Source organism: Choloepus didactylus, chromosome X (assembly GCF_015220235.1).
Source record: "Choloepus didactylus isolate mChoDid1 chromosome X, mChoDid1.pri, whole genome shotgun sequence".
Classification (NCBI taxonomy): Eukaryota; Metazoa; Chordata; class Mammalia; order Pilosa; family Megalonychidae; genus Choloepus; species Choloepus didactylus.
Window position 1 is genome coordinate 90141463 of NC_051334.1, and position 14637 is coordinate 90156099.

Here is a 14637-nt window from a genome sequence, read left to right on the forward strand (position 1 = left end):
AATGTACCCAGACTGGCACAGTCCACCCCCTGGACCCCAGAAAAACATAATCTTTCCATATACAAAAAATGTTCATTCATCACAATATCACAGAAACTGAAATCATTTCAGTAACAATAGTTGAGTACAAGACCTCATCAAAATCAGTTACAGGCATGGTCTGTCCTAAGGCATAATACCCCTCTGGCTGTGGACCTGTGAAACTTAGAACAAGTTATATGCTCCCAGTGTACAAAGGAGAGACATTCATGGGATAAACATTCCCACTGCCAGGTAAAGGAAAACAGGGTTCACAAGACCAAAACAGTTCCTAAAACCCATAGGGTAAACTTCATTAGATTTCAAAGCCTGAAAGTCATTTATAGAATGATCTCATTTCCTTGGGGCTTGAGGGAATGAGAATCCAACCCTTCCCAAGGGACTTTGCAGCAGCCCTTTTCTCTCCAAATGCTGGGGTGAGTGGTCCAACATATCCATACACTGGGGATACCACCTTTTTCTTGGCCCCTCCCTCTTCAATCATTGAAGTGCCACTCGGACTCTGCCTCTCCAGGGCAAAGGCTCTCCCCTTTCCAAACACTGGGGTGGTGGCCAGGCTCTCTGCAATCCCTGGAGAATATGCTCCACGCTCTCTGGGCCTGGGGTGGCAGCACTCTTCCTGAGCATCAAAGCAGAAGGCCTGCCTTTGACCTCCAGGGCAAACTCACTCTATCTATGTGTGTGGGCCTCTCTGCTCTCCCTTCCCAAGACCTCTTGCCTCCAGACCTCAAGCTCCACGGCTCTGTCTTTGAAGAAATTTTTCCTTCAATTTGTTTCTTTTCCATCCCTGCAGTCCAGACTGGCAGTGGCTCCATCTATACAGATCTTGCAAAAATTCTGTAGGCTTGGCATGCAGTTTACAGGGGTCAAAACCATCAGACATTAAGACTTTACACAAATACTTTCTGGATAACTCCATTGCAGATCCTGGCTTATACCGAAATGGCATCTGGGTTCCATGTTTTGTTAAATCTTCACATGGGGCTGTAGCCTCTGGGGTCTCACTTTCTGGAAGCTGGGAATTTTCTAAACTATCAGTTTCTGGTTTCTTTGTACCCAAGAGTTCAATTCTCAGCTTATCTCTATCCTGTCACATTTTACTGTAAGCTACAAAGCAAAGCCAGGCAACATCCTCCACTCATAGCTTAGAGATCTCCTCAGCTAAGTAGCTGAGTTTATTGCTTTCAAATTCTCCCTTCCATCCAACAACAGGACTCAATTTTGCCAAATTCCCTGCCACTTTAAGGCAAGGATAGCCTTTCTTCCAGTTTGTAATGATACATTCAACATTTCTTTTCAAGGCCTCATCAGAAGTCTGTTTAGAGTCCATATTTCTATAAACAGTCTCTTCCAAGCAATCCAGGCCTTTTCTATCAAGATCCTCAAAATTCTTCCAGAATCTCCCTTTTATCCATTTAAAAAGCCATTCCAACCTGTTTTGTATTTGCAAACTCAGCAGGATCCTACTCTTTGTACCAAAATCTGTTCCATTTCGCTAATGCTGCCATTTTGCAAAACACCAGAAATGGACTGGCTTTTATAAAGGGGGGTTATTTGTTACAAAGTTACAGTCTTAAGGCCATAAAATGTCCAAGGCAAAGCATCAACGATAGGGTACCTTCTCTGGAGAAAAGCCATTAGCATCTGGAAAATCTCTGTTAGCTGGGAAGGCACCTGGCTGGTGTCTGCTTGCTCCCAGGTTGCATTTCAAAATGGCATTCTCCAAGATGTCAGCATCAAATTTCAATGGCTGTCTTCAACATGTCTCTCTAATCTGCAGCTCTAAGGTCCTTCTGTTTTTGAGCTCTTCTATAAGATACCAGTGAACTAATCAAGACCCACAGCTTGTTCCCAGCAGGGACTGCTTCTTTCTCCCACAGCTAAGTTTTGCAGCTTAGCCTGCCATGGCGGGGAGGGGTGCCAGTCCCGCAGTTTTTACTTACAGCTTTTATGCTACGATCTCAGCCATTCCTCCAGTTCCAGACTGGCGTACAATGTGTGGACAGTCACGGTTGTCCTCCAACTGTTGTTTCAGACTATTTACTAGTTGTTCCTGGCTATTTACTAGTTGCTCTAGAGAACTAACTAAATTCCACACCTCTCTATGCTGCCATCTTGCCCTGCATTCCCAAACAGTACATTTTTAAAAGGACTTTAAAAATTTTTGATGTCAGCTTGTATGTTTGATTTAACACTTAAATCTCCAAATTAGGGATTCCTGAGGGTCTTCTCATCTTAAAGAACAATTACTGAAGTTACAATTAATTTTAGCCATGGCAAATTCTAAGCTAAAAGTCAGGAATAGAGATTCAAGGTTTCACTAAGTTCAATCACAGATATCTAAAATGATTTGCATCTTTCTTGCACAAGAATTTCCTTTTTGAAAGAAGTCAAATAATGGTCTTTCAAATATTGTGTTTTGGTAAGACCTCAGTAGTTTTATGGATAGAAAAAATAATTTTTGTGATACACTGAAATTTAGTGATTTATGAATAAAAATTGTATTGCCTTTTATGCTCTTTTTCTTTCTTAAATATATATTAGACCCATTTTTCATCTTGTCCTCTAGTCAGACTAATGGCATCTGATAGGGTAACCAAGAGATCAGATATTATGAAAAATGAAGTGTGTGCTAAATTACAGATCTTTTTATTCAGATGTTTTTTTGTTTTTGTTTTTTTTAATCATCATTTAATTGAGGTATATTCACATACCACGCAGTCATACAAAACAAATTGTACTTTCGATTGTTTACAGTACCATTACATAGCTGTACATTCATCACCTAAATCAATCCCTGACACCTGCATTAGCACACACACAAAAATAACAAGAATAATAATTAGAGTGAAAAAGGGCAATTGAAGTAAAAAAGAACACTGGGTACCTTTGTCTGTTTGCTTCCTTCCCCTACTTTTCTACACATCCATCCATAAACCAGACAAAGTGGAGTTTGGTCCTTATGGCATTCCCAATCCCACTGTCACCCCTCATAAGCCACATTTTTATACAACTGTCCACGAGACTCACGGGCTCTGGGCTGCAGTTTAACAGTTTCAGGCATCCACCACCAGCTACCCCAATTCTTTTTTTTTTTTTTTTTAAATCTTCATTTTATTGAGATATATTCACATACCACGCAGTCATACAAAACAAATTGTACTTTCGATTGTTTACAGTACCATTACATAGTTGTACATTCATCACCTAAATCAATCCCTGACACCTTCATTAGCACACACACAAAAATAACAAGAATAATAATTAGAGTGAAAAAGAACAATTGAAGTAAAAAAGAACACTGGGTACCTTTGTCTGTTTGTTTCCTTCCCCTACTTTTCTACACATCCATCCATAAACTAGACAAAGTGGAGTTTGGTCCTTATGGCTTTCCCAATCCCATTGTCACCCCTCATAAGCTACATTATTATACAACTGTCTTCGAGATTCATGGGTTCTGGGTTGTAGTTTAATAGTTTCAGGTATCCACCACCAGCTACCCCAATTCTTTAGAACCTAAAAAAGGTTGTCTAAAGTGTGCGTAAGAGTGCCCACCAGAGTCATCTCTCGGCTCGTTTTGGAATCTCTCTGCCACTGAAGCTTATTTCATTTCCTTTCACATCTCCCTTTTGGTCAAGAAGATGTTCTCCATCCCACGATGCCGGGTCTACATTCCTCCCCGGGAGTCATATTCCACGTTGCCAGGGAGATTCACTCCCCTGGGTGTCTGATCCCACGTAGGGGGGAGGGCAGTGATTTCACCTTTCAAGTTGGCTTAGCCAGAGAGAGAGGGCCACATCTGAGCAACAAAGAGGCATTCAGGAGGAGACTCTTAGGCACAAATACAGGGAGGCCTAGCCTCTCCTTTGCAGCAACCATCTTCCCAAGGGTAAAACTTATGGTAGAGGGCTCAACCCATCAAACCACCAGTCCCCTATGTCTGTGGTCATGCCAGCAACCATGGAGGTGGGGCAGGCGAATACCCCCGCATTCTCCACAGGCTCCTCAAGGGGGCACTACATCTTTTTTTTTTTTCCCTTGTTTGTCTTTTTTCTTTTTTCTTTTTTTTTAACTTTCCCTTCTTTTTTAAATCAACTGTATGAAAAAAAAAGTTAAAAAGAAAACACACATACAATAAAAGAACATTTCAAAGAGACCATAACAAGGGAGTAAGAAAAAGACAACTAACCTAAGATAACTGCTTAACTTCCAACATGTTCCTACTTTACCCCAAGAAAGTTACATAATATAGCAACATTTCAGTGAACTTGTTCCTACTACATCCATCAGAAATTAACAGACCATAGTCATTTCTGGGCATCCCCAGAACGTTAAATAGCTTATCTGTTCTTCTTGGATTATTGTTCCCCCTTCCTTAATTGCTCTCTACTGCTAGTTCCCCTACATTCTACATTATAAACCATTTGTTTTACATTTTTCAAAGTTCACATTAGTGGTACCATATAATATTTCTCTTTTTGTGCCTGGCTTATTTCGCTCAGCATTATGTCTTCAAGGTTCATCCATGTTGTCATATGTTTCACCAGATCGTTCCTTCTTACTGCCGTGTAGTATTCCATCGTGTGTATATACCACATTTTATTTATCCACTCATCTGTTGAAGGACATTTGGGTTGTTTCCATCTCTTGGCAATTGTGAATAATGCTGCTATGAACATTGGCGTGCAGATATCTGTTCGTGTCACTGCTTTCCGATCTTCCGGGTATATACCGAGAAGTGCAATCGCTGGATCGAATGGTAGCTCTATATCTAGTTTTTTAAGGAACTGCCAGACTGACTTCCAGAGTGGCTGAACCATTATACAGTCCCACCAACAATGAATAAGAGTTCCAATTTCTCCACATCCCCTCCAGCATTTGTAGTTTCCTGTTTGTTTAATGGCAGCCATTCTAATTGGTGCTAGATGGTATCTCATTGTAGTCTTAATTTGCATCTCTCTAATAGCTAGTGAAGCTGAACATTTTTTCATGTGTTTCTTGGCCATTTGTATTTCCTCTTCAGAGAACTGTCTTTTCATATCTTTTGCCCATTTTATAATTGGGCTGTCTGTACTATTGTCATTGAGTTGTAGGATTTCTTTGTATATGCAAGATATCAGTCTTTTATCAGATACTTGGTTTCCAAAAATTTTTTCCCATTGAGTTGGCTGCCTCTTTACCTTTTTGAGAAATTCCTTTGAGGTGCAGAAACTTCTAAGCTTGAGGAGTTCCCATTTATCTATTTTCTCTTTTGTTGCTTGTGCTTTGGGTGTAAAGTCTAGGAAGTGGCCTCCTAATACAAGGTCTTGAAGATGTTTTCCTACATTATCTTCTAGGAGTTTTATGGTACTTTCTTTTATATTGAGATCTTTGGTCCATTTTGAGTTAACTTTTGTGTAGGGGGTGAGGTAGGGGTCCTCTTTCATTCTTTTGGATATGGATATCCAACTCTCCCAGCCCCATTTGTTGGAAAAGACCATTATGGCTCAGTTCGGTGACTTTGGGGGCCTTATCAAAGATCAGTCGGCCATAGATCTGAGGGTCTATCTCTGAATTCTCAATTCGATTCCATTGATCTATATGTCTATCTTTGTGCCAGTACCATGCTGTTTTGGCAACTGTGGCTTTATAATAAGCTTCAAAGTCAGGGAGTGTAAGTCCTCCCACTTCGTTTTTCTTTTTTAGAGTGTCTTTAGCAATTCGAGGCATCTTCCCTTTCCAAATAAATTTGATAACTAGCTTTTCCAAGTCTGCAAAGTAGGTTGTTGGAATTTTGATTGGGATTGCATTGAATCTGTAGATGAGTTTGGGTAGAATTGACATCTTAATGACATTTAGCCTTCCTATCCATGAACATGGAATTTTTTTCCATCTTTTAAGGTCCCCTTCTATTTCTTTTAGTAGAGTTATGTAGTTTTCTTTGTATAGGTCTTTTACATCTTTGGTTAAGTTGATTCCTAGGTACTTCATTTTTTAGTTGCTATTGAAAATGGTATCTTTTTCTTGAGTGTCTCTTCAGTTTGTTCATTTCTAGCATATAGAAACATTACTGACTTATGTGCGTTAATCTTGTATCCCGCTACTTTGCTAAATTTGTTTATTAGCTCTAGTAGGTGTATCATTGATTTCTCAGGGTTTTCTAGATATAAGATCATATCATCTGCAAACAATGACAGTTTTACTTCTTCTTTTCCAATTTGGATGCCTTTTATTTCTTTGTCTTGCCGGATTGCCCTGGCTAGCACTTCCAGCACAATGTTGAATAACAGTGGTGACAGCAGGCATCCTTGTCTTGTTCCTGATCTTAGAGGGAAGGCGTTCAGTCTTTCACCATTGAGTACTATGCTGGCTGTGGGTTTTTCATATATGCTCTTTATCATGTTGATGAAGTTTCCTTCAATTCCTACCTTTTGAAGTGTTTTTATCAAAAATGGATGTTGGATTTTGTCAAATGCTTTTTCAGCATCTATTGAGATGATCAATTGATTTTTCCCTTTTGACTTGTTAATGTGTTGTAATACATTGATTGTTTTTCTTATGTTGAACCATCCTTGCATGCCTGGAATGAACCCCACTTGGTCATGGTGTATGATTTTTTTAATGTGTCTTTGGATTCGATTTGCAAGTATTTTGTTGAGGATTTTTGCATCTATATTCATTAGGGAGATTGGCCGGTAGTTTTCCTTTTTTGTAGCATCTTTGCCTGGTTTTGGTATTAGATTGATGTTAGCTTCATAAAATGAGTTAGGTAGTGTTCCATTTTTTTCAATGTTTTGAAAGAGTTTGAGTAAGATTGGTGTCAGTTCTTTCTGGAAAGTTTGGTAGAATTCCCCTGTGAAGCCATCTGGCCCTGGGCATTTATTTGTGGGAAGATTTTTGATGACTGATTGGATCTCTTTGCTTGTGATGGGTTGGTTGAGGTCTTCTATTTCTTCTCTGGTCAGTCTAGGTTGTTCATATGTTTCCAGGAAATTGTCCATTTCTTCTACATTATCCAGTTTGTTGCCATACAGTTGTTCATAATATCCTCTTATAATTTTTTTAATTTCTTCACGATCTGCAGTTATGTCACCTGTTTCATTCATTATTTTGTTAATATGGGTCTTCTTTCTTTTTGATTTTGTCAGTCTAGCTAGGGGCTTGTCAATCTTGTTGATCTTCTCAAAGAACCAACTTTTGGTGATATTTATCCTCTCTATTGTTTTTTTGTTCTCTATGTCATTTATTTCTGCTTTAATCCTTGTTATTTCTTTTCTTGTACTTGGTTTAGGATTGGTTTGCTGTTCATTTTCTAGCTTCTTCAGTTGATCCATTAGTTCTTTGATTTTGGCTCTTTCTTCCTTTTTAATATATGCGTTTAGTGCTATAAATTTCCCCCTTAGCACTGCTTTTGCTGCATCCCATAGGTTTTGGTATGTTGTGTTCTCATTTTCATTCATCTCTATATATTTAGCAATTTCTCTTGCTATTTCTTCTTTAACCCACTGATTGTTTAGGAGTGTGTTGTTTAACCTCCAGGTATTTGTGAATTTTCTAAGTCTCTGATGGTTATTGACTTCTAATTGTATTCCATTGTGGTCAGAGAATGTGCTTTGAATAATTTCAATCTTTTTAAATTTATTGAGGCTTGTTTTATGTCCCAGCATATGATCTAATCTGGAGAAAGTTCCGTGAGCACTAGAAAAGTATGTGTATCCTGGTGATTTGGGATGTAATGTCCTGTAGATGTCTGTTAAATCTAATTCATTTATCAGATTGTTTAGGTTTTCAATTTCCTTATTGGTCTTCTGTCTGGTTGATCTATCTATAGGAGAGAGTGATGTGTTGAACTCTCCCACAATTATTGTGGAAACATCAATTGCTTCCTTTAGTTTTGCCAGTGTTTCTCTCATGTATTTTGTGGCACCTTGATTGGGTGCATAGACATTTACGATTGTTATTTCTTCTTGCTGAATTGCCCCTTTTATTAGTATGTAGTGGCCTTCTTTGTCTCTCAAAACATCCCTGCATTTGAAGTCTATTTTATCTGAGATTAATATTGCTACACGTGCTTTCTTTTGGCTATAGCTTGCATGAAATATTTTTTTCCATCCTTTCACTTTCAGTTTCTTTGTGTCCCTGTGTCTAAGATGAGTCTCTTGTATGCAACATATTGATGGTTCATTTTTTTTGATCCATTCTGCGAATCTATATCTTTTAATTGGGGAGTTTAATCCATTTACATTCAACGCTAAAACCGTGAAGGCATTTCTTGAATCGGCCATCTTATCCTTTGGTTTATGTTTGCCATATTTTTCCCTCTCTCTATTAATATCCTTTATTGTACCCATACCGAATCTCTTTAGTACTGAACCTTTCTCCAAGTCTCTCTGTCCTGTCTTTGTTTCTCTGTCTGTAGGGCTCCCTTTAGTATCTCCAGTAGGGCAGGTCTCTTGTTAGCAAATTCTCTCAGCATTTCTTTGTCTGTGAAAAATTTAAGCTCTCCCTCAAATTTGAAGGAGAGCTTTGCTGGATAAAGTATTCTTGGCTGGAAATTCCTCTCACTCAGAATTTTAAATATATCGTGCCACTGCCTTCTTGCCTCCATGGTGGCTGCTGAGTAGTCACTACTTAGTCTTATGCTGTTTCCTTTGTATGTGGTGAATTGCTTTTCTCTTGCTGCTTTCAGAACTTGCTCCTTCTCTTCTGTGTTTGACAGTGTGATCAGTATATGTCTCGGAGTGGGTTTTTTTTGGATTTATTCTATTTGGAGTTCGCTGAGCATTTATGATTTGTGTATTTATGTTGTTTAGAAGATTTGGGAAGTTTTCCCCAACAATTTCTTTGAATACTCTTCCTAGACCTTTACCCTTTTCTTCCCCTTCTGGGACACCAATGAGTCTTATATTCGGACGTTTCATATTATCTATCATATCCCTGAGGTCCATTTCGAGTTTTTCAATTTTTTTCCCCATTCTTTCTTTTATGCTTTCATTTTCCATTCTGTCATCTTCCAGGTCACTGATCCGTTGTTCAACTTCCTCTAGTCTTGTACTATGAGTGTCCAGAATCTTTTTAATTTGGTCAACAGTTTCTTTAATTTCCATAAGATCATCCATTTTTTTATTTAGTCTTGCAATGTCTTCTTTATGCTCTTCTAGGGTCTTCTTGATTTCCTTCATATCCCGTACTATGGTCTCTTTGTTCATCTTTAGTTCTTTGAGTAGCTGCTCTAGGTGCTGTGTCTTCTGGTCTTTTGATTTGGGTGCTTGGGCTTGGGTTATCCATATCGTCTGGTTTTTTCATATGCTTTATAATTTTCTGTTGTTTTTGGCCTCTTGGCATTTGCTGAACTTGATAGGGTTCTTTTAGGGTTTGTAGACCTATTGAAGTCCTTATCTCTAATTTATCAGATCTACAGCTTCGTGGAGTACACTTTCTCTAACTAACCAGCAGGTGGCGTCCACGAGCCACCTGTTCTCCACAAGCCAGTTCTCCCCTGCTTAGCCTTTTTGGTGAGTGGGGGAGTGAGTCTTGTGGGGCCCAATTGGTGTACCAAGCTTGCGTGTGTAGTTGGTGTTGCCTGCCCTGTATGTGGGGCGTGTTTCTGGGCAGTCGGGTAGGGGGGGTGGCCCCAACAATCAAATCTCCCTAATGATCCTAGAGTTTTAAAGCTGCTGCAATAGTCTAATCCTTCAGTTCAGTCCTGCCACAGTTTGTCTCTGCCACTGACCCACAAGTCTTTGGTATTGGCGTATGGCTCCTGAGACTTGCAAGTGGGCCCCTCTTCCAGGCTGTGCACCCCGGGTCCTCTGTTGAGGGATGACTGTGCTATGTCACAGGTGAGTGCCGTCCCCCCAGGGCAGTTCTGGGCTGCTGGGCTGTGTAGGGAGGCTCCGTCTGCTCAAATGATGGCTGAATGGGGCTTTGTTAATTCACACTGCTCCACCTTCCCAACTCTGGGACAATCAGCTGAGGTTGCAGGGAAGGCTAATGTCCACGCCCAGTTTTGTGGTGTGTGCCTGTTATTTGAAGCACTTCCGTCACACTGGGTTGTCTGGGGCAGCTCTGGGCTATGGGGCTGGCGATGGGCAGGAGTGTTTCCTGTCCACCAGGATGGTGGCTGTGAGGGGACACCCCCCTTTTCTTGGGAAGTTGTGTTGTTTAGTGAATTTTCTCAGCCACTGGATTATTGCCTTTTGTCTCAGAGCTCTCTTAGTTCTGCTCTTGACTTGATGTGCCCAAATTGCAATTCTTTGAAGCTTTCTGTATTGGGCTTCTTAGAGTAATTGTTTTAGAAAAAGAAAAAAGTATTTAAAAAAAAAAAAAGAAGAGAAAAAAAGAAAAAAAAAAAACGGCCCTCCTCAGAGATCTAATGGTTTATTGAAATGCTAATAGACAAAGCAACCAGGGCCATTAAGGAAAGGTCCACAGGGCAGAGAGATCAGCTTTGCTTCGGGATTTGCATATGCGCCTCAAGGCCTGAGCTCCGCCCTTCCCCTTTCTGTGTTCACCAGAACTCCAAAAATCCTCTGCTTTTATTTTGGAGTTTTTCGTGTTGTTTTTTTTTCTATGCCTGTCTCCTCTCTGCTGGGCTGGCTGCTCTCAGAGTCTCTGGTGTCTGGTCTCAGTCTATCTATGGTTGGAGTTTGAATCAGTAGAATGAGTTTCCGATAAGAGCAGCCACTGCAGTTCTCCCTTCTCCTTCCCGGAGCTGACAGCCCCTCCTCCCCCGGGACTGAGCCTGGCAGGGAGGGGCGCGGGTCCCCTGGCCGCAAAAACTTACAGATTTCGCTGATATCAGCAGTTCCACGTTTTCATGAGTGTTGTATGAAGTATGCCCAAAGACAGATTGCTCTGTGGTGTCCAGTCCACGCAGTTCCTGGCTTTTTACCTACTTTCCTGGAGGAGTAACTAAAACTTACAGCTCACCAGTCTGCCATCTTGCCCCGCCTCCTCAGATGTTTTTTGATTCATTTCTTATTTAATATTGACACTTTTCCTCCTGGTTTAATAAATATGACACCATCAGAGCAATTATTAGCACATGTTTAATACAATTTTAGTGCTCTACAAACCCTTGTCAGAGAGAACATAATAAAGGAATGTGCAGCATTTCACTTTATAAAGGTCTGGTAAAGAAAGAAAATTCCATCTGCAAATAAATAATTCACTACCTCATACCTGGAAGAAAACCTGCAAGTAACAAACTAAGACATGAAAGTATTCTAGGGAGTTCAGGGTGGGGGTGGGGGAGCAATATAAATAGGGAAAATATGCCAACTGGAAGAATCCAAGTTGCTTTGATATAGAACAGCTTATCCAATTTCTTGTTCTATATCCCCCCCCCATCATGCATCACACTCATCATTGCTTCCTCAATATCCTCCAAGATTTATTGTTATTTAAACACTCACACCCCGCTCCCCAACATATAATAATTCTTTGCATTCAAACATGGGGATAGGCAAATAAGCTACTTTTAAGTTTGGGGTTTTTGAAGTTCCTTGTTCTTAGGTCCATTAACTATATAGACCCTCAAACTAAAATCCCAATACTAGGAATAATAGAATTTGACTAATAATAATAATACATTACAGTTAGTTCATTTAATCATTATTAGACACACACACACACTATAAGGGATAACAGAATCATATATTCAGGGTTTCTAAGGAGATAGCTCATGTTATTTTCTGCTTGAGCATATACATGTTTGTCCTAATCTGTCTATTTGTGTCCAGGTGAGATAAATAATATAAAAGTACTCTGAACAGTAAAAAGTACTATACAACTGAAAATTAATGTAAGTATTAAGTAAAATATATTATAACTTATTCCAGAGTTTAGCAAGGGGGTATACATCATACAGGGAACAGCAGTAAGTATAACATTCAGTAAAATGTTTTAAATTTAATTTTGGAGATAACATACCATTAGCCACATATCCCAGCTGTGGTATAAGCTGTTCATCCTTACAATTTTCCCATCCTGGTACCAGACTTTGGAATTTTGTGGGATGAGGATTTCCATTAACATCCACCAAGAATGGGGGAGGCATGAGGTGAGGAGCTTGTTGGGTTTGTTCATCCAATACATAGTTGTTGGCATCACGAATAAGAGGTCGATAATCCGTGTGAAAGAACATTTGATCTGGAATCTTAAGGACCATTTTTTTTTTAGTATTTGACATACACAGGGAGTTTATAGAGAAGCACTTGTTTTCATTACTAGGGAATATGTGTTTTTCAAATCAGGCATTCTCTTGTAGTCTTCTATTATGAAATACTCCCTCTAAGAAGAAGTGAATTAATGAAATCATGGCTCCATCTTTTCCCCACAAAATCCTAAAATCTGCATTATTTTCTGGCTCTCAATCATATTTATCCAATTCTTATAGGGCAAAGTAAAGTAATAACACAGTGAATAAAATTAGGTATTATTTTTATTATTTTTTAAGTTGCAAAAACCTACATAACAATGTTTCTCTTGCTTATTTGATTCCAACAATGATAGATGAAGCAGAATATAAATGGGGCGACAGCAAATATCAATCGCATCAAATGTCCTAACAGGTGGTACAAGTATTGAGCTGAATTCACGCTTCTGTGTACTCTGCCAATTCTAAGATTCTAAAATCTATTCCACACACACAGTTAATAAATTATAATAAACCCATTAAGTTAGCTCACAAATTATTTTAACAGGATCTATAACAGGTAAAACAGTCAACCAAGAAAATATATATGCTGTGTCACCAGATGTTTATTCCCATGCAACTAAATTACTGTAGGCCAAGGATGCAATCTGTCATTCCCTATTACACCAGAAAGGCAGTCCAGAGAATCTGTTCCAAGCAAAAGGATTTCCTAATGAATTGTTATACCTATATCACCATATATGGTAAGAGGTATTCTTACTCCAAGCCTGATGTGCAGGCAGGATGGAAAAATTTGCCAAGAAAGGCAACTTTCTTATTTTACATATCTTGATACATAATAATACTAACAAACTAGAAGACATCAAACAAAATTTATGAATGATACAACCCAAATTGCAGTCTACAACAAAAATTAAATATACTAACCTTTTCATAGAATTTACTGCATCCAAAACCAAAAAGCAGCAAATGTCCATGAGAATCTGTGCAGGCAAAATGGTTTCCATCAGGTGAAAATTTACAATCAAACACTGCACCATGACCTTGGCCTTCAATCCGAAATTCAGGAGTTTCTCTAAGTCATTTTACGAGTAATTTTCAAATAATATATAGATGATAGCTTCTCCTTGCTATTACCTTGGATTCTGTGATGCATCAACATTCCAATGTACTCTCTGGCTTTTGTAGCCAGAACCCTTGTCAGAAAAGCTCTGAGAGAAATTAGGGAGAATCAAAATGCAATGGATGACATCAATCAATACTAGCAATGCCATACCTCAAGAAATAGTTAATGAATGACTAAGGGAAATTAAAAAGACCTATACTCAACCAAATTGAGAAGAGAACTGCCTCAGCAAAGTCAATATATTATCCTCATATCTAAAGCTGTAATGCAATTAAGCTTAAAATCATCATCCTAAAATTAAAACAGACAAATCAATTTTACTAATAAAAAATAGAGTATAATAAAGTTTGTAAAGAGAGCTCAAAGAGCAACAATTTAGAATTGTTAGTCAGAACTGTTCTTCAGAGAGGGGCATAAAATATGGAAGACATGCTATCACCACAGAAGGGTGTTCTACTGGTAGAAGAGATAGCTCACCAGAGTTTTCAATGGTTTGCATGAAATATATTTTAAGAGTATCCATATCTCCAGTTCCATGGTTACCAAACAACCTTCTGATTACTGATTAATCCATATGTGGATTTCTAGAGGCAGCCATAAGTACCGACAGTCACTGTTGTCATTCATAAATTAGGATTATACTTTAAACATTAATCCTTTTGCGACGTCGGTTAATGTTAGCTCCAAAGTTTAATGAATTTGAGTTTCTAGAGTTTCAGAGCTGGGGACCAGAACTTGGAAATTGTTGACAATCCCAAGATAATAGTCATCCTGAAAGGTCTTATTCTGATTACCTTACTCTCGGGTCTTGACTCAGTTTTTGAGTTACTTTACAGATTTAAACTCAGATGACGAGGTTCTTTGCAGTAGGTATACTTTAATTACCAAGTTATCATACAAGAGAAGTCAGTTTTAATATGAATGAAAATGCAGATTTTCCTTACCATGTTAAAGTAATTTCAAATTTTGGTCCCCTGGTCAAGGTCCCAAATAAAAATGTTTCCATCATGACCTGCTGAAAGTATGATCCTTTGATCAAATGGATGTGCTTCCAAAACAAATACTTCATCATCATGTCCCTATGATAAAATCAATATTAAAAATGAAAAGTAACACCAAACATTTGGTTTATTTGGCCACAAAGCCTTGTAAGTATTATCAGTTTAGTTCAGATGAATCCATGCTTGCTAATTTAACAGCATTTACTACATGGACACTACATGAAAAATATAGTTCAGCTAGAATTACTTATATGCATAATTGGTGATTTTATAAAGGATCAATATATAGCACAGTCCAAACAGCCACAGTTTATTTAACCAGACCCCTGAAG

At 38.7% G+C, this 14637-nt stretch overlaps 1 protein-coding gene across 1 annotated transcript in view; it reads right to left on the reverse strand.

Moving 5' to 3' along the window:
* Nucleotides 1-14637, reverse strand: part of BRWD3 (bromodomain and WD repeat domain containing 3) — a 227938-nt gene that overhangs the window by 119304 nt on the left and 93997 nt on the right. Inside the window, 3 exon segments of the mRNA XM_037821172.1 lie at nt 11953-12178; nt 13106-13235; nt 14250-14383. Coding sequence (XP_037677100.1) covers nt 11953-12178; nt 13106-13235; nt 14250-14383 — 490 coding nt within the window.